The 18,725-nt window shown below is 36.3% G+C and overlaps 1 protein-coding gene across 1 annotated transcript in view; it reads left to right on the plus strand.

Annotated features, from left to right (window-relative positions):
• Positions 1 to 4,458, plus strand: part of LOC135208834 (circadian locomoter output cycles protein kaput-like) — a 341,286-nt gene extending 336,828 nt beyond the window's left edge. Inside the window, 1 exon segment of the mRNA XM_064241398.1 lies at positions 605 to 4,458. Coding sequence (XP_064097468.1) covers positions 605 to 748 — 144 coding nt within the window. The 3' untranslated portion in view covers positions 749 to 4,458.
• Positions 4,459 to 18,725: the final 14,267 nt, after the last annotated feature.

Below are 18,725 nucleotides of genomic sequence, written 5' to 3' on the forward strand. Positions count from 1 at the left end.
TCCCATAAAGTAGACTTCTCTCTGTCACTGGTCCAGCACCTCTACATTATATACTCTTGAGTTATTTGAAATCTTATGGCCACCAAAGCCATCCTACCTCAGTAGCTATGCTTGTTATCATGAAGTAAAGGGTCTGTTTAGAGACAAATGAAATTCTGAAATTAAATTTTCTTGGCTAATTGTTAGCTAAGTAATTACTTGGTAAGTATATTTATAAAACTTCATTTTTGTATAAAAAATATCATTTTCACACAAGCTAAACCAAACCAGAATTTGTCTACTCTTTACCCTTCCTAATTGCATTAAGTCGATAATGATCAGTTACACTTCTAGGGTTCTGAGCAACCCAAATGCTTTTGATTAGGGACATGTCTGGAGATTGCTTTACTGCAGATTTAGTTTATCATAAAAACTAGAATTGGGTTTGTATTAAAATTTGAACTGGGTTTGTATTAAAATTTTGACTGGCTTTGTATATGGACAAAAACTAATTGTCAGAATTCTGTTTTATGCAGTTGATTTCTACTCTATTTCATTGAGTTGCTTTTGATATTGTGTTTACTTATTTCATTTAGTTGCTTTTGATATTGTGTTTACTTTCCAGGTGAGCATACAGGGTGTAAGCACTCAAGGGATGGCAGCAGTACCTTATCAGTTGTCCCACCATCAAGCCCAGATGTTATTTGCTCAACCTGGAAGTAGTCCCCAGGCTCACCTCAACTCACCACACCATCAGCCTAAGAAGTGAAACCTTTTATCAGCAGCTTTTGCTGTTGTGATCCCACTACCAACATCACCACCACAATGGCCATTACCACCACTCTCCGTCCTTCCTCATCACCAACCACCACTCATCATGATATCTATTAAGAGACAAATTACCACATTTGCAGCTACTTACTAACCATTATTTGGCATTCCTAAAATTGTGTCTTACCAAGTGATTCCATCACTGCCCTGTTGTTAGCCAGCTAACCAAAAGAACCAATCATTGAGCTTAGAAATACCTCCATATCTGCTACTGCCATCATAAATGATTAGATATTTTCTAACTTGTATCATACAGTATTGCTGTTTGTTTTCCATACATACGTATATAGAGTCTGTAAAACCCCTCAAGGGCCAATCTAAATTACTAAAGTTAAATACTTGTACTAATATTATACATGCAACTCTAGGACTAGAGTGTAATTATAAAATAATTGTTAATTTTTTTATTGGTCTATCTTTGTTGTTTAAATCTTAATCAAAATATTTTTAAAGATATAACAAACATGTTGAGATTTTAATAATAGTAAACAGCTATTACTAAGGGACTTCTGGTAAGTTTTGAGATTAAAAACATCAGAGTACTGGAGTACTGTATTCATTTAGAATCTTTCATTGCTAATTTACAGTAATTTTCCTTTGTTTAAATGCTGGGTAAGATTCTGCATCAGTTCTAATCCTTGAGTTTGATTATGGATGGCAATAGGGTGTGTTAATGAAATTTAAGAAGTCCTTTAATAGGTTTTCTTAGTACAATCTTTGTAATTCTTTAACTTTTATTTGTTAATTTTCAACATCAAAATAAATTGGTTGGAAATAAGAACAGAATTTCAGGGAAAACGATATGAATTTTTAAAAAAAGTTGTTGTTTGAGGGGTTTCTAGTTTATTCAGATTTGTTATCAGAATAAATTTGTTGGGTAGTATTGATAACTAAAATATACAAACTAAAAAATTAAAATCTACAAATCTACAAGGCTGTGGAATAATTTCTAAGGGTTTTAAAAAGCTAACAATCTCTTTTCCTTATTTTTATCTTTCCGTAAATTAGCATATAATAATGGAAAAAAAAGTCTTTCAGCATGTTTTTGGGCCCTGAAAATCACCTGGCTAGCAGGTATGGTTTCCCTCTACTCTACCCAACATGTGAGGGTAATTACTGTGTAGCATTCAATACTGAGTGATGCATTTATAAGTAAATGCCTATGTAGTACTTACACATATCTTTAACACCTCAATTTCTCAAGACAACCTTTATGCAGTAAAAACTAGGATAGTTCAGTTGATACGTACTTTTGCCGAACAATTTAGATTGATGGTATTTGGTAGGCTGCTGCAGTCTAAGATAATACAGGCGATATATAATATATACTACACAGTAGACTTGCACCAGTGTGTGTGACAGTATTTGTGATGCAGTATGGGGGAAGGACTTTTATTTTTGTTCGTATGCTCTTTATTGGTTTACAGAAATGTGATAATATTGAGCTGGTATTAACATCAGGGAAGTTTTTAAACATTATATAAAATGTGAAAGCTGTTGTTGGAGGGAAAGTCAAGACTACTGTATTAGTTTTCTTGTGAAGAACAAATATCCAGTTAGTGGCATTGAACAAGATAATCAAACTGAAGTTATAGACTTCGTCTGAAGAGACATTCAGTTTGCAGCAAAAAACCTCTTTTGTCAAAAGTGAAAATACAGTCAACAGTGATGTGGTGAAGTCCAGGTGAAAATACAGAAAGGAAAGTGTGTGTGTATTGGATTTAGGATTGTCACTTCTGAAACTCCCTTGTGCCACATTACTTGCTCAGTTTTATAATCACAATCAAAACCTTCGAGACTTAGCCAAATAATGATGCAAAATCTTAAAAGTGCTGAGCTTAGTTAATAATAATGTAATTATTATACATCATAAATTACTAGCATATTGTAAATAAAATTTAAAGTATGTACAAGTGTAAAAAATGATTATATAGATAAATATATAAATATATATATATTTTTGTCATGCCTTCTGAGGTATTGTTTTAAGATGTGATAGATGTATTAAAGCCGTTCTGTGTGTTTTTGTGTCATGACTATTGCAAAGGCTGAAGGTTCATGAACATAGCATCTATGTTTTGATAACCAGATCCTTTCACCAGGGTAACACCAACACACAATAAAGAATTGAAAGATTATTTATTATGTTAGGACACATTTTACCTACTTTGTGATGGGAAGTCACAACTGAGAAATACAAACATATTTAAGCCCTCTGTTAACTTTGACTATAGATATTAGCAGCAACCTGTCTTTAAAGCAGCTTAATTATTCTGTGAATTTGTTTGCTGTATACATAATAATTATTTTAGTGCCAAAGCTTTACACAATGCTCAGGCTTGCATCATATCTTCCACAAGATCTCTCACCTGTTTGTACCCTACTCATCATGCTAGGGCGTTAGTTATTACAGTGTATTACCTTTTATAAGCTAGTCCCATGTTTTTTATTTTGTTAATTGTGTGCGAGATTTAATATACTACAGTCAAAAGATGTGATACAGAACTTACTTCATCAACTAATCCTGAAACATTGTGTTCTAGAGCTTAGACCAGAAACACAGGTGGCTGTTAATACTGTTTAGAATCATACTAGTTATTCTGACCTATGAATTGTATGATGCATGGAGGTAACCAAAAAGACAGGTATGACCAAAGCCATTTCTTTATTCCACAGACAAGTGCAGCCTTTCCTAAAATGTCTTTCAATATAAATACGTACAGGATATTTATCTTTAATTTTCAGTGCACTTGTCTCAAATCTTTACTACACTTTGCTTTTAATCTTTTGAAATCTTGATCAGATTTTCACTGTTGTCCAACAACAGTAAAGAACTGTGCTCTTTCAAAATTATATTGCATTCTAAGAATGATTTGATTTAGTCTCACATTCTCAAAGCTATATATATGAATTCCATGCTTCTGTAATGCTTTTCATTTGATCAGTTTCACATGTTACATATTCTCAGAGGAAATAATTCAATCCTAAAGTCAGGAAATTTTAATTAGTTGTATATTTGAATATTTGAGGATAGTTATATTCTTTAGAATTTTTATACTTATTGTGATATTTGTTAAATTATTGACTTAATTTTTATTTGTTTTAATGAAATGGTTTTCTTTAATGGTACTCTGTTATTTATGATTAAATAAATTTTTTTGCAAGTATGTGTAATTTTGGACTTAATGAAGAAATTAAACAATTTAGAGCTAAAATGTTATTTGTTAACATGCATGTTTATATTTATGAAATAAGAGGGTAAAATGGTCTGTTAAAAGTTGTGACTTACAATAGTAAATTATTTGGAAAAATTACTTCATTATATATGACATTATCAGATCAAACATTGTAGCCAGTTATTTGTATATTATTTTTTATCATAATTGGTACAAACGTGTTTGGTGATTGGCTAGAAGCAAGTTAAGGTCATTTGAAATCTGACCAGGAAGTGTGTTACCTGTTTCAGTATTCATCTCATTGGTAACACTGTGGCATAGTGTATTCCCAACTTCATGTACTTCATTAAAAAGATGAACATTAACATCCAAATGATTTTTAAATAAAGTTTTTTTTATTCATAACTTTCCTACAGAAGACTGAAATAATTTTACTAAATTACTCAAAATGTTTGAGTGCTCACATATGGTTACAAGCTACTGTCATGAATGGTGTTCACAAGTATAGTTTAGATCTCCACTTTTTTCTCTCTGAGAATGACATACCTTTGCTATGCAAGCATGGTTATTCAGTTATTGTAGTTACTGTTAAGAATGAATTAAAACCAACTCCGTGAACTTACTAAAATACTTTGGAATATAACTCCATGAACAAATCAATTTGGTAATTAGTTTTGAACATAAGGTATACTGAATTTTAATTACTGAATATGGATACAACAGCAAAACAGGCTACTGACTTTTTATTAATTGAATTACTTAGTTAATTTTGATACTTAATCAATCAACTTTTTAGGGGGAGTAAGCACTGATTCCCAATCTCCATGTAAAGACCAAGAACCTTGATAAGCAGTGTCATATATCAAGAAAATCATATATCAAGAAAACCACAGAGTACCACTCATCAAGCTGGATATATTTCTATTTGGCATCTACTAGGATTGTGATCCAATACCTTATGTGGGGAGACCGACTGACTGCTTTATAACAATACAGTATACTAGTCGTGCCCCTGTATCCATGGGTAACAGGTTCCAAGACCCCTGTGGTAATGCCAGAAGCAACGGATAATAGCAAATACCTTATTGGACCGAGTACTAACCACCTGTCGATCATACAAACAACCTGTTTATGGCAATAAAAACCCCCATTATCTCACGTTATAACCATTATTGGTTATAGTACACGGCAACGAATAATAAAAAAAATTATGGATACAGAATCTCCCATACAGTATGGATAAAATAAAAATGTAAAGACAAAAATAAAACAATTTGTGATTATTTATGTAGTTTTAAACGTAAGTTAGTTAATCTGTGTAATGCCCATGTAAAACACATATCGTAAACTATGCATTATTGCTTATGCATGACAGGAAATGCTATAAAATTATGGATATAAAGTATTTTCTTATGTAGTAAAAATAAGTAAAAAATTTCAAACTAAATATAAATAAACAACTTCGTTACATACGTAAAGTAAGTACGTACATAGTGCTAAATGTGCATTAGTCTGGACTGGGAGTTATGTATCTAGCATTGTTATTTTTAACCTTTTCCATAATATTATGCACTGAAAAATATGATTACCCCAAGAATTTAAAAAAATGAAAGAGGAGAGAGGGAACTATGCTAATGAAATAAAGATGAAAGCGGGCATAGGTACTGTGCGGGCATTCACACTACGGATTGACTTTGACAAAATGTCAGAAGGGTTATCCTCTGTAGCAGTACTACTACCTTCGATGCCATAAGGGGGAATTTGAAGCTCTATTCCATCAAAGGATAATATGTAAACATATGTTATGTAAACAGATGTTCTCAGCATCCTCTCCAAGACGCTTGATGACACCGATCATTTCTCATTCCATCACCACCAACTTGTCTTGCCAAATTGATAATCCCCTGAAGTAACCATCGATAATTAGGACTCTGGAAGACCTTGAAGTCATTCACAGCTTCACTTTTACAGATTTTTCCAACAACCATTCACGGTTTCCAGTTTCAATGCATCCACACCCCCCCCCCTCACCTTAAGTGTTATTAAATCTACAATGGTGAATCCTCCAACATTCCAACGTGTTTACGCTTGGGATTGGCACTGGTGCTGTGCAAGATCATGTCAAAGGCCTGCCAAGTATAGGTGGCTTTGGCACAGCAAATAATGCCATGCTGAAGAAGCTTGAGAAGCAATATCATGCAGATAGAAAAAAACATCGCCTCTACATCTGGATCTGCAATGACAATGGATGAGGATGGCCAAGAGCATTAACATTTGCCAAAAAGAACTTTGATAGGCAGGCCTTCTTTCTCTAAATAACTTCTGACTTCAGGGACAAGCATTCATGGAACCACTATGCTAATAGCATATCAGTGATCCTTTTGTGTTGCTGAGTGTCATGGTTTTTTTATCCGTACAAGACACCAATTTTTCACTCTGTACAAGATGCCAGGCTTTATCATATGGTTATACAAGATGCCTGGCTTTATCATATGGTCAGCTGCATTACCATATACTACCAAAATCAACCTGACACTACCTGCTTTGCACTTAGATATATACAAATCCTACTAGGCATTTCCTTCCAGAGATATATACAAATCCTGCAAGGCATTTCCTTCCAGAAGATACCTGTTTCTTTGCAGCTGAACACCTGTCCGAGATCATAGCCTCCTTCCCCGAAGAGTTTCTTAAAAGCGACGAGAAACATGTTTGCTGCCTCTTTGTAAGTAAGTAGATGCCACTTCTCTTGTAATGTTACTGTTTTTCAGGTTAAACTGACATCAATTAAACCATCTCTTACTGGTTGCAAATAGCTTGGTTCCCTCTTTAATATCAACCTTGTCATGAAATTGTTGTAAAATGTTCCCAATGATACTCTTCTTTTTCATGTCCTTCAGCCACAGGCTTATTGCTTTTTCCATCTTAACCAACACTCTCGCACAGTGGAACTTGCCTTTGTACTCATGGGTGCTTCAACAAATCTTTCTTTAATGCTTTTCCTATATTTGAAGATTGTTGGAATCAACTATTCATTCTTCTTCAGTTACCAAGCTATCTCAGCAAAAGATATTTTTTAACACCCACATTTTCTGCAAAAGCTCATCATGGGCTTGCTCTTACTACACTACCAACATTTCCAGCATGGTGCTTTGGAACCACTGCATGGCTTTAACAAAGCTTCTTGGTAACAAACAAGCAATAGAGCACACAGACTGCATGGGAGATATGGCGCAAAAGAAGGCTACAAACGGACTGAGTGTGGAAAGCAGTGCTGCACACTTGGGGAGACAAAGGGGGATGAGTGGGTCGAACAAAAGGTAACACATGGGTTCTAGCAGCATCACCTGATGCTTTGTCTTTATCACGTTTTCACTTATTGGTATGGGGTGGCAATCTATTACCTTTCATTTTAATCTCGCCATGCTACATGTAAACTGGTCATCATATTAATTTAAAAAAAAAAAGTCTTTCTTACAAGAGAAACTCCCTATCCATCTAAACAGATCTAAAAATGAGGCTGTGTGAACACATAGGCTATGCAATAAGCATTGCCAGCTGGCAAACGTAGAAAAATTCAAGGACATGTTATATTTTATACACAATATGTTATATTTCTTAACAAACTTATATTGTAACTGTCCTCTGGGAAAGGAAATTCGAGTTGCCCACGCACTATTATTATTCTCATAGTTTTGAATCACTTGCTGTCTGGTTACAAATTGCAGTATTACTGCTACTAACGAATATCCAAATTCCAGTAGGTAAATTTCTACAAGTACTAGACATCCTATCTACTCTATATATAGAATTCAGCAAGAAAACAAAGAATGTGAGGGGGTAAGGACTCCCAACACAATAGTACAAGGTTTTGGTGGTATATGGCAAAGTCAGCTGGTAACGATGCAGACAAGACTTGAAAGAACCTAGGTGAAGTTAACTAGTTTTAGGAAATGCAGGATATCTCCATGGCTGCTAGGAAGTTTCACTGACAGCCATTTTCTGGATACAACAAAAAGATACGTAGTGCACAACAGTATATTTTATATAAGAAGTTAGGCTAGGGTGGTAAACCCACAAGTGGAAGGAGTTTGTGGCGTGTACACAAAATTCAATCAGATTAGTAGGGAGTGTCAATGGCTAAACTAGTCATTTATGAAGGATGAGTACAGTAATGAAGGAAAAGTCGAGAATAACAGAGCTTCAGTTGCATGGTAGAGGAACACATTGTATACGAATATACAAGCGGAAAGTAGGAAGTAAGAAGGAAGGGAAATAGCAGAAATATTACAGTGACTCAGACCAAATCCTGTATGATGAAAAATTTGCAATGGTAAGTAGTTTATGAGTAGTAAACAGATCTTAGAATAAAACACATAAATGGAGAGATGATATGTGAAGATATGCAGACGTGCTGATATACTGCAGTGAATAATTTTGAAGGGTATAGGTAAGGTGAAGGTTGGGAAAGAACAGGAAATGATACACGAACAGAAGAGGTTGGTGAAAATTTTAGAATGGTTGTGAGAGTGACTACTGATGTTGTAAGGAAGGCAATATCGAGGTTAAAATATAAAGACAGTATGAATATCTGTGATACCAAGTTAGATACATTGGCATGGCTGAGATATTGGGGTTAAGCAGTTGACTAGGATGTTAAAGGTATGTGTCTAAGAGGAATAAGTTCCCAAGGAATTGGTAAGAATTACAGCGGCACAACATTATCAAACAGTACACTTATAAATATGCACGGTATAGTTTTAACTGAGAAAGTAAAAGAAATAATAGAATGACTGATATGGGAAGAGCAATATGGACTTGGACACGGAAAAGATTGTATGGATCAGGCGCTTGTTATGAAACAGATGGCAATAAGTTCAAGGGTAAAAGCAAAAACTATGTGGCATAAACGAACTGTAAGAAATATCATGACATAGAGTAAAGAAATACTATGTGATGGGTGCTACGGGTGCCCAGTGCGAAGGATAACTTAATGAGGAGACTTAAAGTTTTTAAGATGAAAGAAATGTTAGACAATGATGAGTGGCTGACTGGTTTTATGTAAAACTTGGGTCCAAGACAAGAGGTGGTTTTATGTCCTGATGGAGTATCGTGACAAGTTATAGAAAGGAAAGGAGATGTGATGAATGTATGAGGAATACACAAAGAGTGACTCGTGGGTGACAGGCTGGTGAACACTGTAGAGAAGTCTTTAATCTTGGCAGGGAGGAGGAGAGAGCATATTGGTAGGAAGCCAGCGCATCGGCGGCGTGGTTGGTATGGTATTAGCGTTCCACCTCGGTGGTCGCGGGTTCGATTCTCGGCCATTCCATTGAGGAGTGAGAGATGTGTATTTTCTGGCACGTAAAGCCGTTGGTCCCGTTGCTGAATAACCACTGGTTCCATGCAACGTAAAAGCACCATACAAACAAACAAACATATTGGTAGGAAGTAGTGGAAGAAGTTTGTGAGAAATGTATAAAATCCAGGAAGTGAGTGCTTTAGCAAAATAGAAGGAAATGGCCAAGGTGTATAGGGAGTGTCTATACATTGTTAATGAACCTCCTTCTAGGTGGGTGAAGTGAATGATGCTGTGGAAGTCGTTCCCTGCACATGTTCATCCATGATTCTGTGGTTCAGAGAAAAATCTGACAGTGGCCGTTGTCTTGTGTTTTCACTGAAGCTGACACACACACACAAACACACACATATATATATATAGTGTGTGTGTGGCCTTTCGTTGAAGGCTTGTCATTACTTGAGCGAATTGTCTGGCTCGTCTTTTATTTTAAAAGTATTAAGTAATCATCTGGCCTTCTATATCTATCTACGGTTTTTTTTCGTGGAAAGACATCTACAAATTCTTTTTTGGTCCCTGACATTTCTATTTCATGTATAGTCAACCATTTATATTTTGGGGCAAAAATCCTTAATTGTCCATTTTATACGAGTCTCCTAATTCTATTCTATTTGATCACGTAGTACCGTTTACAAAGTATAGTATTTTCAAATCTGTTTCAGTTTACCCTTCAGAGAATGTAAATACTCTTGCTCCGCCCTTATTTAACTTGTCTCCAGCTGCTGCAACCATGTTATGTTTTTTTTCCTTTCAGATATTTGAATCTGTATGTGCCTCTCACCCGCACCCCCAACCCCACCCCGCCTATCCCCGCCATTCAAGCATTTTCACGTACTAATTTTCCTCGTGCTGGTCGAGTTATTACCGTATTCTGGCATATAAAGGCCACTTCATTCGCAAAAGCCAAAATTAAGATAGAAAATAAGAAGTGAAAAAGGATAAAAAAAAAAGTGACTGGTCGAAATAGATTTGGGTTCTTCGCTATACAGCTTCGCAAGATTGGTTCTTTAGGATTTCAGTCAGACTCCTGAAGTTTAGTGATGGAATCTGCTTCAGTTTGTGGGGAGAATATAGTTCGCGGGTACTTGGACGCTTCACGAAGGCTTGCAGTGCAATGCTCACCGTCTCGGCCGCTCCCCCGCCCTCAAAAAAAATTATATATAGATATAGATATAGTATATATATATATATATATACTTATATAGATAATAGTATATAGGGCCTAATCTACTTCACCTCACCAACAAGAAGTCCAGGATCAATCCCAAGTGGGCGAAGGCAATTTAGTTTGGATTCCTCGAAAAGCCGCTGCGCAGGTGTTTACTTACGTAATGAATTTATTACCATGAAACGATTTAACTGCGTTGGATGGCAACTTAACTGGAGAAAAGTATACATATATGTATATGCATGTATGTATATATGGATAATATATCTAATAATATATTATATAAAGATATTTCAATATATATAACGCGTAATACATACAGACATAGCAAACCGTTCTCTTCAACAGGTGGCTCTAGAAGTGAATTCACTCAATTTGCTGGAAAACATTTCCCTGAACTGCTAAAACGGAAAAATGATAAAATCAATGGTGAACTGTAATAGTAAATATTCTTTACCTGTGAAAATCCGTTAACGATTTAAACAAAATGTGTTAAGTTAATTCTGGAACAACGTTTGTTGACATACTTAACTGAATGCCCCGTAAAATTAGAACACAAACGTGAAAGAAATTGAATCTAAGATGAATCAGAACAATAAATAAGAAAGAGTACGAGAAAATAGTGATAAGAAAAAAACATCCAAATTGGGCCTTGAAATGGCTCAGAGAAGGTACAAAGTGACGTCAATAGCATCAATTGAGAAAGGAAATGAACTCTCCTCACCGTCATCAGGATCACGTTCAGGTCTTCGCGCGAAGAGCCATGCACTGTTACGAGGAATGCTCTCTCTCCTCCTCTCTCTTCTCTCTCTCTCTCTATCTCTTCTCTCCTTTTCTCTCTCTCTCTCTCGCCTCTTCTTCTTCATCCACAAACAAGACTGTTCATCACAGAAGTGTTTGGTTTCCTTGATTTCACAAATGAGTGTACCTTTTTGTACGCTACGGCGGCAGGAAGTTGATCAACATAGCACAAAATCATCGATTAAGGCTACTCGCTGTGCAAAGTAAACGATCGAGTGCTCTGTTGTTACACATGAACATGTCTTTTGATAGAGTGTAACTACAGCCCATAGTTTTGGCGAAATATTTCATGCCATGATTTTGCTTTTTTTTTTTTTTTTTTTTTTTTTTTTTTTTTTTTTTTTTTTTTTTTTTTTTTTTTTTTTTTTTTTTTTCTTTTTACGGACCTCTTAGCTAGACTTAGTGTTTCTTGATGGTTTCATTCATTTCAGTAGATTTCATTCTTGTATTACAGGAGAGAAATACGATTCAAAATACAACAATTATAATATATATATATATATATATATATATATATATATATATATATATATATATATATATATATATATAGAATTCACAGATATGTCGCAAATTATTTTTGTAGAAATAAATGAGAAACTATCAGGCAGCTGTTAAAAACAATCCAGCTACGGCTAAGGAAAACCTCCAACTAAACCGTATACAAAGGCCTCTCAGTAGCCACGCTACAAGTTTCTAGGAAAAGTCTAAAATGAATCGCTTACGTCCGCGTTCCCTACAAGTAAACAAGAGTGGTGTTAATCCTATCACCAAATTACTTCCAGGTGAACATTTGGCCATAACGGGGGAAGTTAACTCGGCTTCATTAAGGATGTGATCGAGGCTCACTCGAGCATCAACAAGCCACGAAAGGGGACGAGGAAAACGACTTAGTAATTAATAAACATGCGATAGGTCTAGAATACACGACGCTCGCTTCGTTTCCGAACATTTTGAGAGATTGTAAGCGATAGCGCGGTCGCGTATGTTTATTTGTATTTGTGAAAATACCGTGAATGTGCAAAAGAATAAAAAAAATGTAAAGCAAAAATCGCATGATGTTGATGGGAATTTCTTAAGGAAAACGATAACTAGAAAAATAATGATAAAATACTCAATCGGTTCCCTTTACTGCGACAGATAAAGAGGTGATACCATATAACGCATTGTGATCTGTTACTCACGCATCTCATCCTCTATCATTCATCTGGCGAATCAGCTTCAAACATAAAGGTGGCGTCAAAGAAACAAGTTTTCCGCCATCTTGAATAAATAACGATTTGCTGTAAAACTCTTCAAAGTAGCAAATCTATTTAAATAAACTGGTGCAAAATTCTGGCCGTGCACGTTCATTCAAGCAGCGCAACGGAAGTACGAATATCTGCTCCTTAACCTTCGCAACCAACACAGCCACGTGGTGCAAAATTTGGTAACAAGGCGGTAAAGAATACTGCAGAAACAGTGTTAAGTGTGACACGCCTTGCAACGAGAGGGAACGACAGGGAATGGCTTATTGTCGACTGAGGAATGAGAGGAACTTTCTTTGTTAGATGTTAGAATAATGCAGCATCAAGGGCAAAAGAGGTCATGTAAGGGCGATACTTCAGGTTTTCAGTTTTTTTTTATTATTTTTTTTATTCGTGAAATAAAAATTTAATTATTTATATGTACTTACAGCGTATAATGCTCCACCAACATCTCACCGCAGTCCATGAAACTTTCAGCCACGGTCATGTAGTGGCCTGTGTTGTTGGCACCTATAGCGGTGCCAGACACGCGCTCATGGTTTACTTTAACCTTAAATAAAATAAAAACTACTGAGGCTAGCTAGCGGGCTGAAATTTGGTACGTTTGACGATCGGAGGGTGGGTGATCCACAAACCAATTTGCAGCCCTCTAGCCTCAGCAGTTTTTGAGATCTGAGGGCGGGCAGGGAGACAAATAACAATCTCAATACTGTTCTTTTACAGAAAACTACAATGTACATGATGTTTAAAATTATGAACCTTATTATACTACGAAAAAATTACTTGAGTACTTCTTCTTATTTAAGATTCTGAAAAGTTTGACCCATAGGCAAGTTACAGGAGAGAAATGAAACTAAGAAACGACACGATTACAACCGCCGAATCTTAAAGTATATTACCCTCAGAGGAATTCTAACATTTACATTTCCAAAAATAGTAAGCCTCAGAAAAAAAATGCCAGGAAACTAATCCCTCGAAGGGGTCGAGCTCCGTCTTGGTAAGACATAAGATGAAAAATAATCACACGCACTTTCACCGTAAAAGATACCTAGAGGCAGTATATACTCGACTTTCCACGTAATTTAGAAACATATGAAATTTTCCCATCATGTAAAATAGAAGTCTTACTTTAACTTTTTTGTTTTGCCTTTTTTTTTTTTTACATAATACTCAGACGAAATTATAAACTTTATTTTTGTATCCGCAGGGATATTTCCTTCATTTGGGCTGAAGGTCTCACAAGTCTCTGGAGTACGTAGCTTTATATATATATATATATTTAATATATATATATATATATATATATATATATATATATATATACATATATTGATATATATATATATATATATATATATATATATATATATATATACATATATTTGATATATATACTATATATATATATATATATATTATATAATATATATATATATATATATATATATATATATATATATATATATATATATATACTATATATATATATATATATATATATATATATATTTGATATATTATATATATATATATATATATATATATATATATATATATATATATAATTATATAAAGCTACGTACTCAGAGTCTTGTGAGACCTTCAGCCCAAATGAAGGAAATATCCCTACGGATACAAAAATAAGGTTTATAATTTCGTCTGAGTAATATATAAAAAAAGAAAGAAAAAAAAAGTCAAAGTAAGACTTCTATTTTATATGATGGGCAAATTTCATATGTTTTCTAAATTACGTGAATATATATATATATATATATATATATATATATATATATATATATATATAGTTGCAATATAAACACATACATATGCATATATATGTTCGTATATAATAAATATTATACATATATATTATACTAACACTCAACCGATGTGCGAATGAAGGCAGAAGAGAATGCCAACTTAACTCCTACGAAAAATGACTGTGAGGTGGAAAAGACCAAGAAATTATCGCCAGCCATGCCAGGACCCAAGCAGGTCATGAGGTCACGAATGATTATCTTCCGCCAACAGGTTTGGTGGGTTCATGCTTTTCCCCCATTCACTTATTTTTCGTCTGTTCGTTTGTTGCCTTGAAACATGAAAGAGGACCTTGGGATGGAATTCGGTGGAGAATATGATATTGTGTAAGAGGGGAGGTGGTTTTGGCGATGTCTGGGCAAATCTGGCAAGGAATAATTGTCATCATTCTCGCTGGTAAATTCCATGCCACCAGCATAGGTCAAGAGACTAATAACAGTGTTAACACGCCCACATCATCCAAACGACGGTAACATGTGATAGATTCGAGACGATAGTCTACGTGTAATGAATTCTAAAACTGCCGACAGTCAAAGGTAAACAAAGGTATCTGTATTCTGCTCTCTTTATATTCTGCTTACTTGTCAGGCCAGTGGCAAGAGAGGCTGGTTCGAAGGTGGCAGTTCCAGGCACACACACACGCGCGCACACAAACAAGATCTACAGCCTTGTACACACACACAAAAAAAACCTTAAATTCGCAAAGTTTTGTACAGGCTAGTCTGTTCCATTGAGAAGACGGAAAACTCTCAAAAGGAAATGAAAGAATATTTAATCTTGTTACCGAAATAAAATGACCCAAGTTCATCCAAATGGAATTAAATCCAGTAACTTCTTAATACGTTGTTTATCAGTCAAATGGAACATATAAGAAAGATCTCTGACAAAGGGAGTCTATTAAGGGACAGATCTCGGACAAAGGGAGTCTATCAAGGGACAGATGTCAGACAAAGGAACAAATCTCGGACAAAGGGAGTCTATTAAGGGGCAGATGTCAGACAAAGGGAGTCTATTAAGGAAAATATCACCTTTAAAATGCATATTACCATAGATCAAGAGTTACAACCTAGCTCTAGGTATGGTAATTTGCGATGACGATGAGCACATTCTCAAAAATACAGAGAGAGAGAGAGAGAGAGAGAGAGAGAGAGAGAGAGAGAGAGAGAGAGAGAGAGAGAGAGAGGTGGTCAAGGTGGGATTTCAGACAAAGATGTAACACGGGGCTTAATGGACGGACGTGTAGGTAATTGGAGAGGCGAGACAATGGTTTTCCAGATGGGAGAGTTGGATTCGCTCAGAAACAGCCCGAGACAGTCTTCAGTTACGGATGGTCCGGCACGAGAAAAGGAGAGACGCAAAAGCTGGAAAATACTCTGGGAAGTCATTAAGAAAAAAAAAAAAGGAACTCTCGCACGGCTTAATGACAAGTTCAGAGAGCAAGGGCAGGGAACAATTAATTGAGTGGCAAGAGCTGGCAAACGGAGGTGGATCGAATTCTTCGATTTGCAAAGATACGAGGGAGACAGGTAGACGAGGTAGGTGGTTGAAAACAAGGAACAAGAAGGGAGTGTTAAAAAGCCTTCCGAATTTGGAGACCGTAATTGAAACACAAATCAGAATGTAATACTAACAGAGGAAGAAAAAAGTCGTCCTTTTTTGTCAGATATTGTTTGTTTGTTTGTTTGTATGGTGTTTTTACGTTGCATGGAACCCGTGGTTATTCAGCAACGGGACCAACGGCTTTACGTGGCTTCCTTTTATTTCATCAGATCGATCTTTAATCATCAAATTAACACATCCGTCCACTCATTAAAACAAATATAATGTAAATATGTTTAATTATAAATTGATTGATCGATATGTATAATTATATACTTCAGTACACGGCCTGCAGTTTTATCATAATGTATGCCTTTTCACGCATGATGATGTGACTTCAGAAAATAAATATGATACAACTGTGACAGCCACATATGTCCTTTAAATAGATTAATAAAAAAAAACGCAATTGCTCTTCAACAGTACGGCGAACTCGATTCAATTTATATTCCTTTCCATCTATCCAGCAATATCTCCCATCATTCCGATTCATACAAACTTAGAGCCAACCAATCGTCCTCAATTCTCTCCACACGAGCGAGCCATTTCAGAGCAACCTGAACGGTGTTTTTACACATACGTACGCCGTTCTACCAGTCCTTTGTGTTTCCACATTTATCCGTATTTCATGCCTTCTTCCTCTAAATAATTTTAGATGTGACTTAATAGCGTGTGACAATACATTCAACAACATTGTAGTACATCGAAAATTTGGTGAAATAACACGAAAGCCCTTGGATATTCATTCTTTAATTTTTCCTCTGGTCTTACTTATAACAGTCTATATTTAAGTAATCATACACAGACCCATAACCACAGAAAATTAGACAGGCAAATCACAAGTAGCCCTGAAAGAATTTTATAGTCATGCAGTCGCCGAAAGAGACAAAACTATAATCGAGTAAGTTTCATGTGGCGAATGTTTTGAATAACGAAAACATAAAAATTCCACGTATAAGAAAAGTTTGCGGAGGAGGAGGAGGAGGAGGAGGAGGAGGAGGAGGAGGAGGAGGAGGAGGAGGAATAATATGCAAACGCAGGAAACAAGAGACGCCGGTTAAAGTTTCAGCTTCGGCTCCGGGGATATATCACTGACGTCGATAGAAAGGACTGACATTTTGCTTATCAAAAAAGAGAAACTTCCCATTCTACGTTTTGACGTATTCATGGATGATGATAATCTTTCATATACAGCTCATGTTCATGCCAGAGATTAAAATAGGAAAACGTAGCTCCTCTACGCACTAGTTGAGAGGGATCGAAACGGTGTATGTACTTCTAGTCACTTGATCATTTCTCAACTGAAAGATGAACTAGACAACGAGCTTCTGGTCATGAAACTGTCATGATTAGAATCAAGTAATTTAATCACACAAACGAGCCATAATTTGGTTTTCAGAGAGCCGGTGCGAATGATTTAAAAAAAAATAAAATGTGAAACAGAGAGCGACAAAGTCGCCATGAATATGAGCTGCATATGAAAAATTATCATCCATGAATACGTCAAAACGTTGGACATCTATTGGCGGAAGGACACAAAGACGACCTAGCCAAAAGTAAAAGACAGAAAAAATACGGATCAGTACGAATGGACACTACATCAATCAAGGCAAACTGCAGGCAGTGCCCCAACCTCAAAGAAGTCCGTTTACTGACGGTCACTAGCAGCTGGATGCCACCTGAAAGTAGCCGATGACGGGTCGGCATCTACGGTGCACTGTTCAGCAGCGATCCAGACCGGTCGGCTATACAGTGCCACTGTTCAGCAGCACTCAGACGTTCACTCAGACGGCGGCTATCTACAGTGCACTGTTCGCAAGTGACTCCAGACGGGTCGGCTATCTACAGTTGACTCCAGGGACACGGTCCGGCTATTCTAACAGTGCCACTGTTCAGCACAGTGACTCCAGACCGGTCGGCTATCTACAGTGCCACTGTTCAGCCCAGCGACTCCAGACCGGTCGGCTATCTACAGTGCCACTGTTCAGCACAGCGACTCCAGACCGGTCGGCTATCTACAGTGCCACTGTTCAGCACAGCGACTCCAGACCGGTCGGCTATCTACAGTGCCACTGTTCAGCACAGCGACTCCAGACCGGTCGGCTATCTACAGTGCCACTGTTCAGCACAGCGACTCCAGACCGGTCGGCTATCTACAGTGCCACTGTTCAGCACAGCGACTCCAGACCGGTCGGCTATCTACAGTGCCACTGTTCAGCGCAGCGACTCCTGTCGGTGAAATTAAGCAACACTGAGATGGACGACCTCCCACGATTGGAAGTTGGCGCTGGCAAGTGGAAATAACAACGTGAAGCAGTTCCATATTATAATCCTGAGCCAAGGAGCTAAGTTATTACTAATTCATTCATGCATTCAGACTGCCAGTACCTGATAGTTCTCATTCCTGCGTTAACAAGGGTTAACAACCTGACCTTCTTAATATAGTACATATATATATATATATATATATATATATATATATATATATATATATATATATACACATATATATATGCAGTGGTACCTAGAGATACGAAATTAATCCGTTCCGAGGCGGCCTTCGTATTATGAGTTATTCGTTATCTTGGAACACATTTACAATATAAATAAAAATGGCTAATCCGTTCCAAGCCCTTCAAAAGCACCCCAGTAAATCATATTTCCAGGCCTAAAACACATGTTCTAGGGTTACGCCGATCCGACGGAAGAAATATGACTCCAAAAACGCAAAATACTGTACATACTTG

Source organism: Macrobrachium nipponense, chromosome 35, assembly GCF_015104395.2.
Source record: "Macrobrachium nipponense isolate FS-2020 chromosome 35, ASM1510439v2, whole genome shotgun sequence".
NCBI classification, from domain to species: domain Eukaryota; kingdom Metazoa; phylum Arthropoda; class Malacostraca; order Decapoda; family Palaemonidae; genus Macrobrachium; species Macrobrachium nipponense.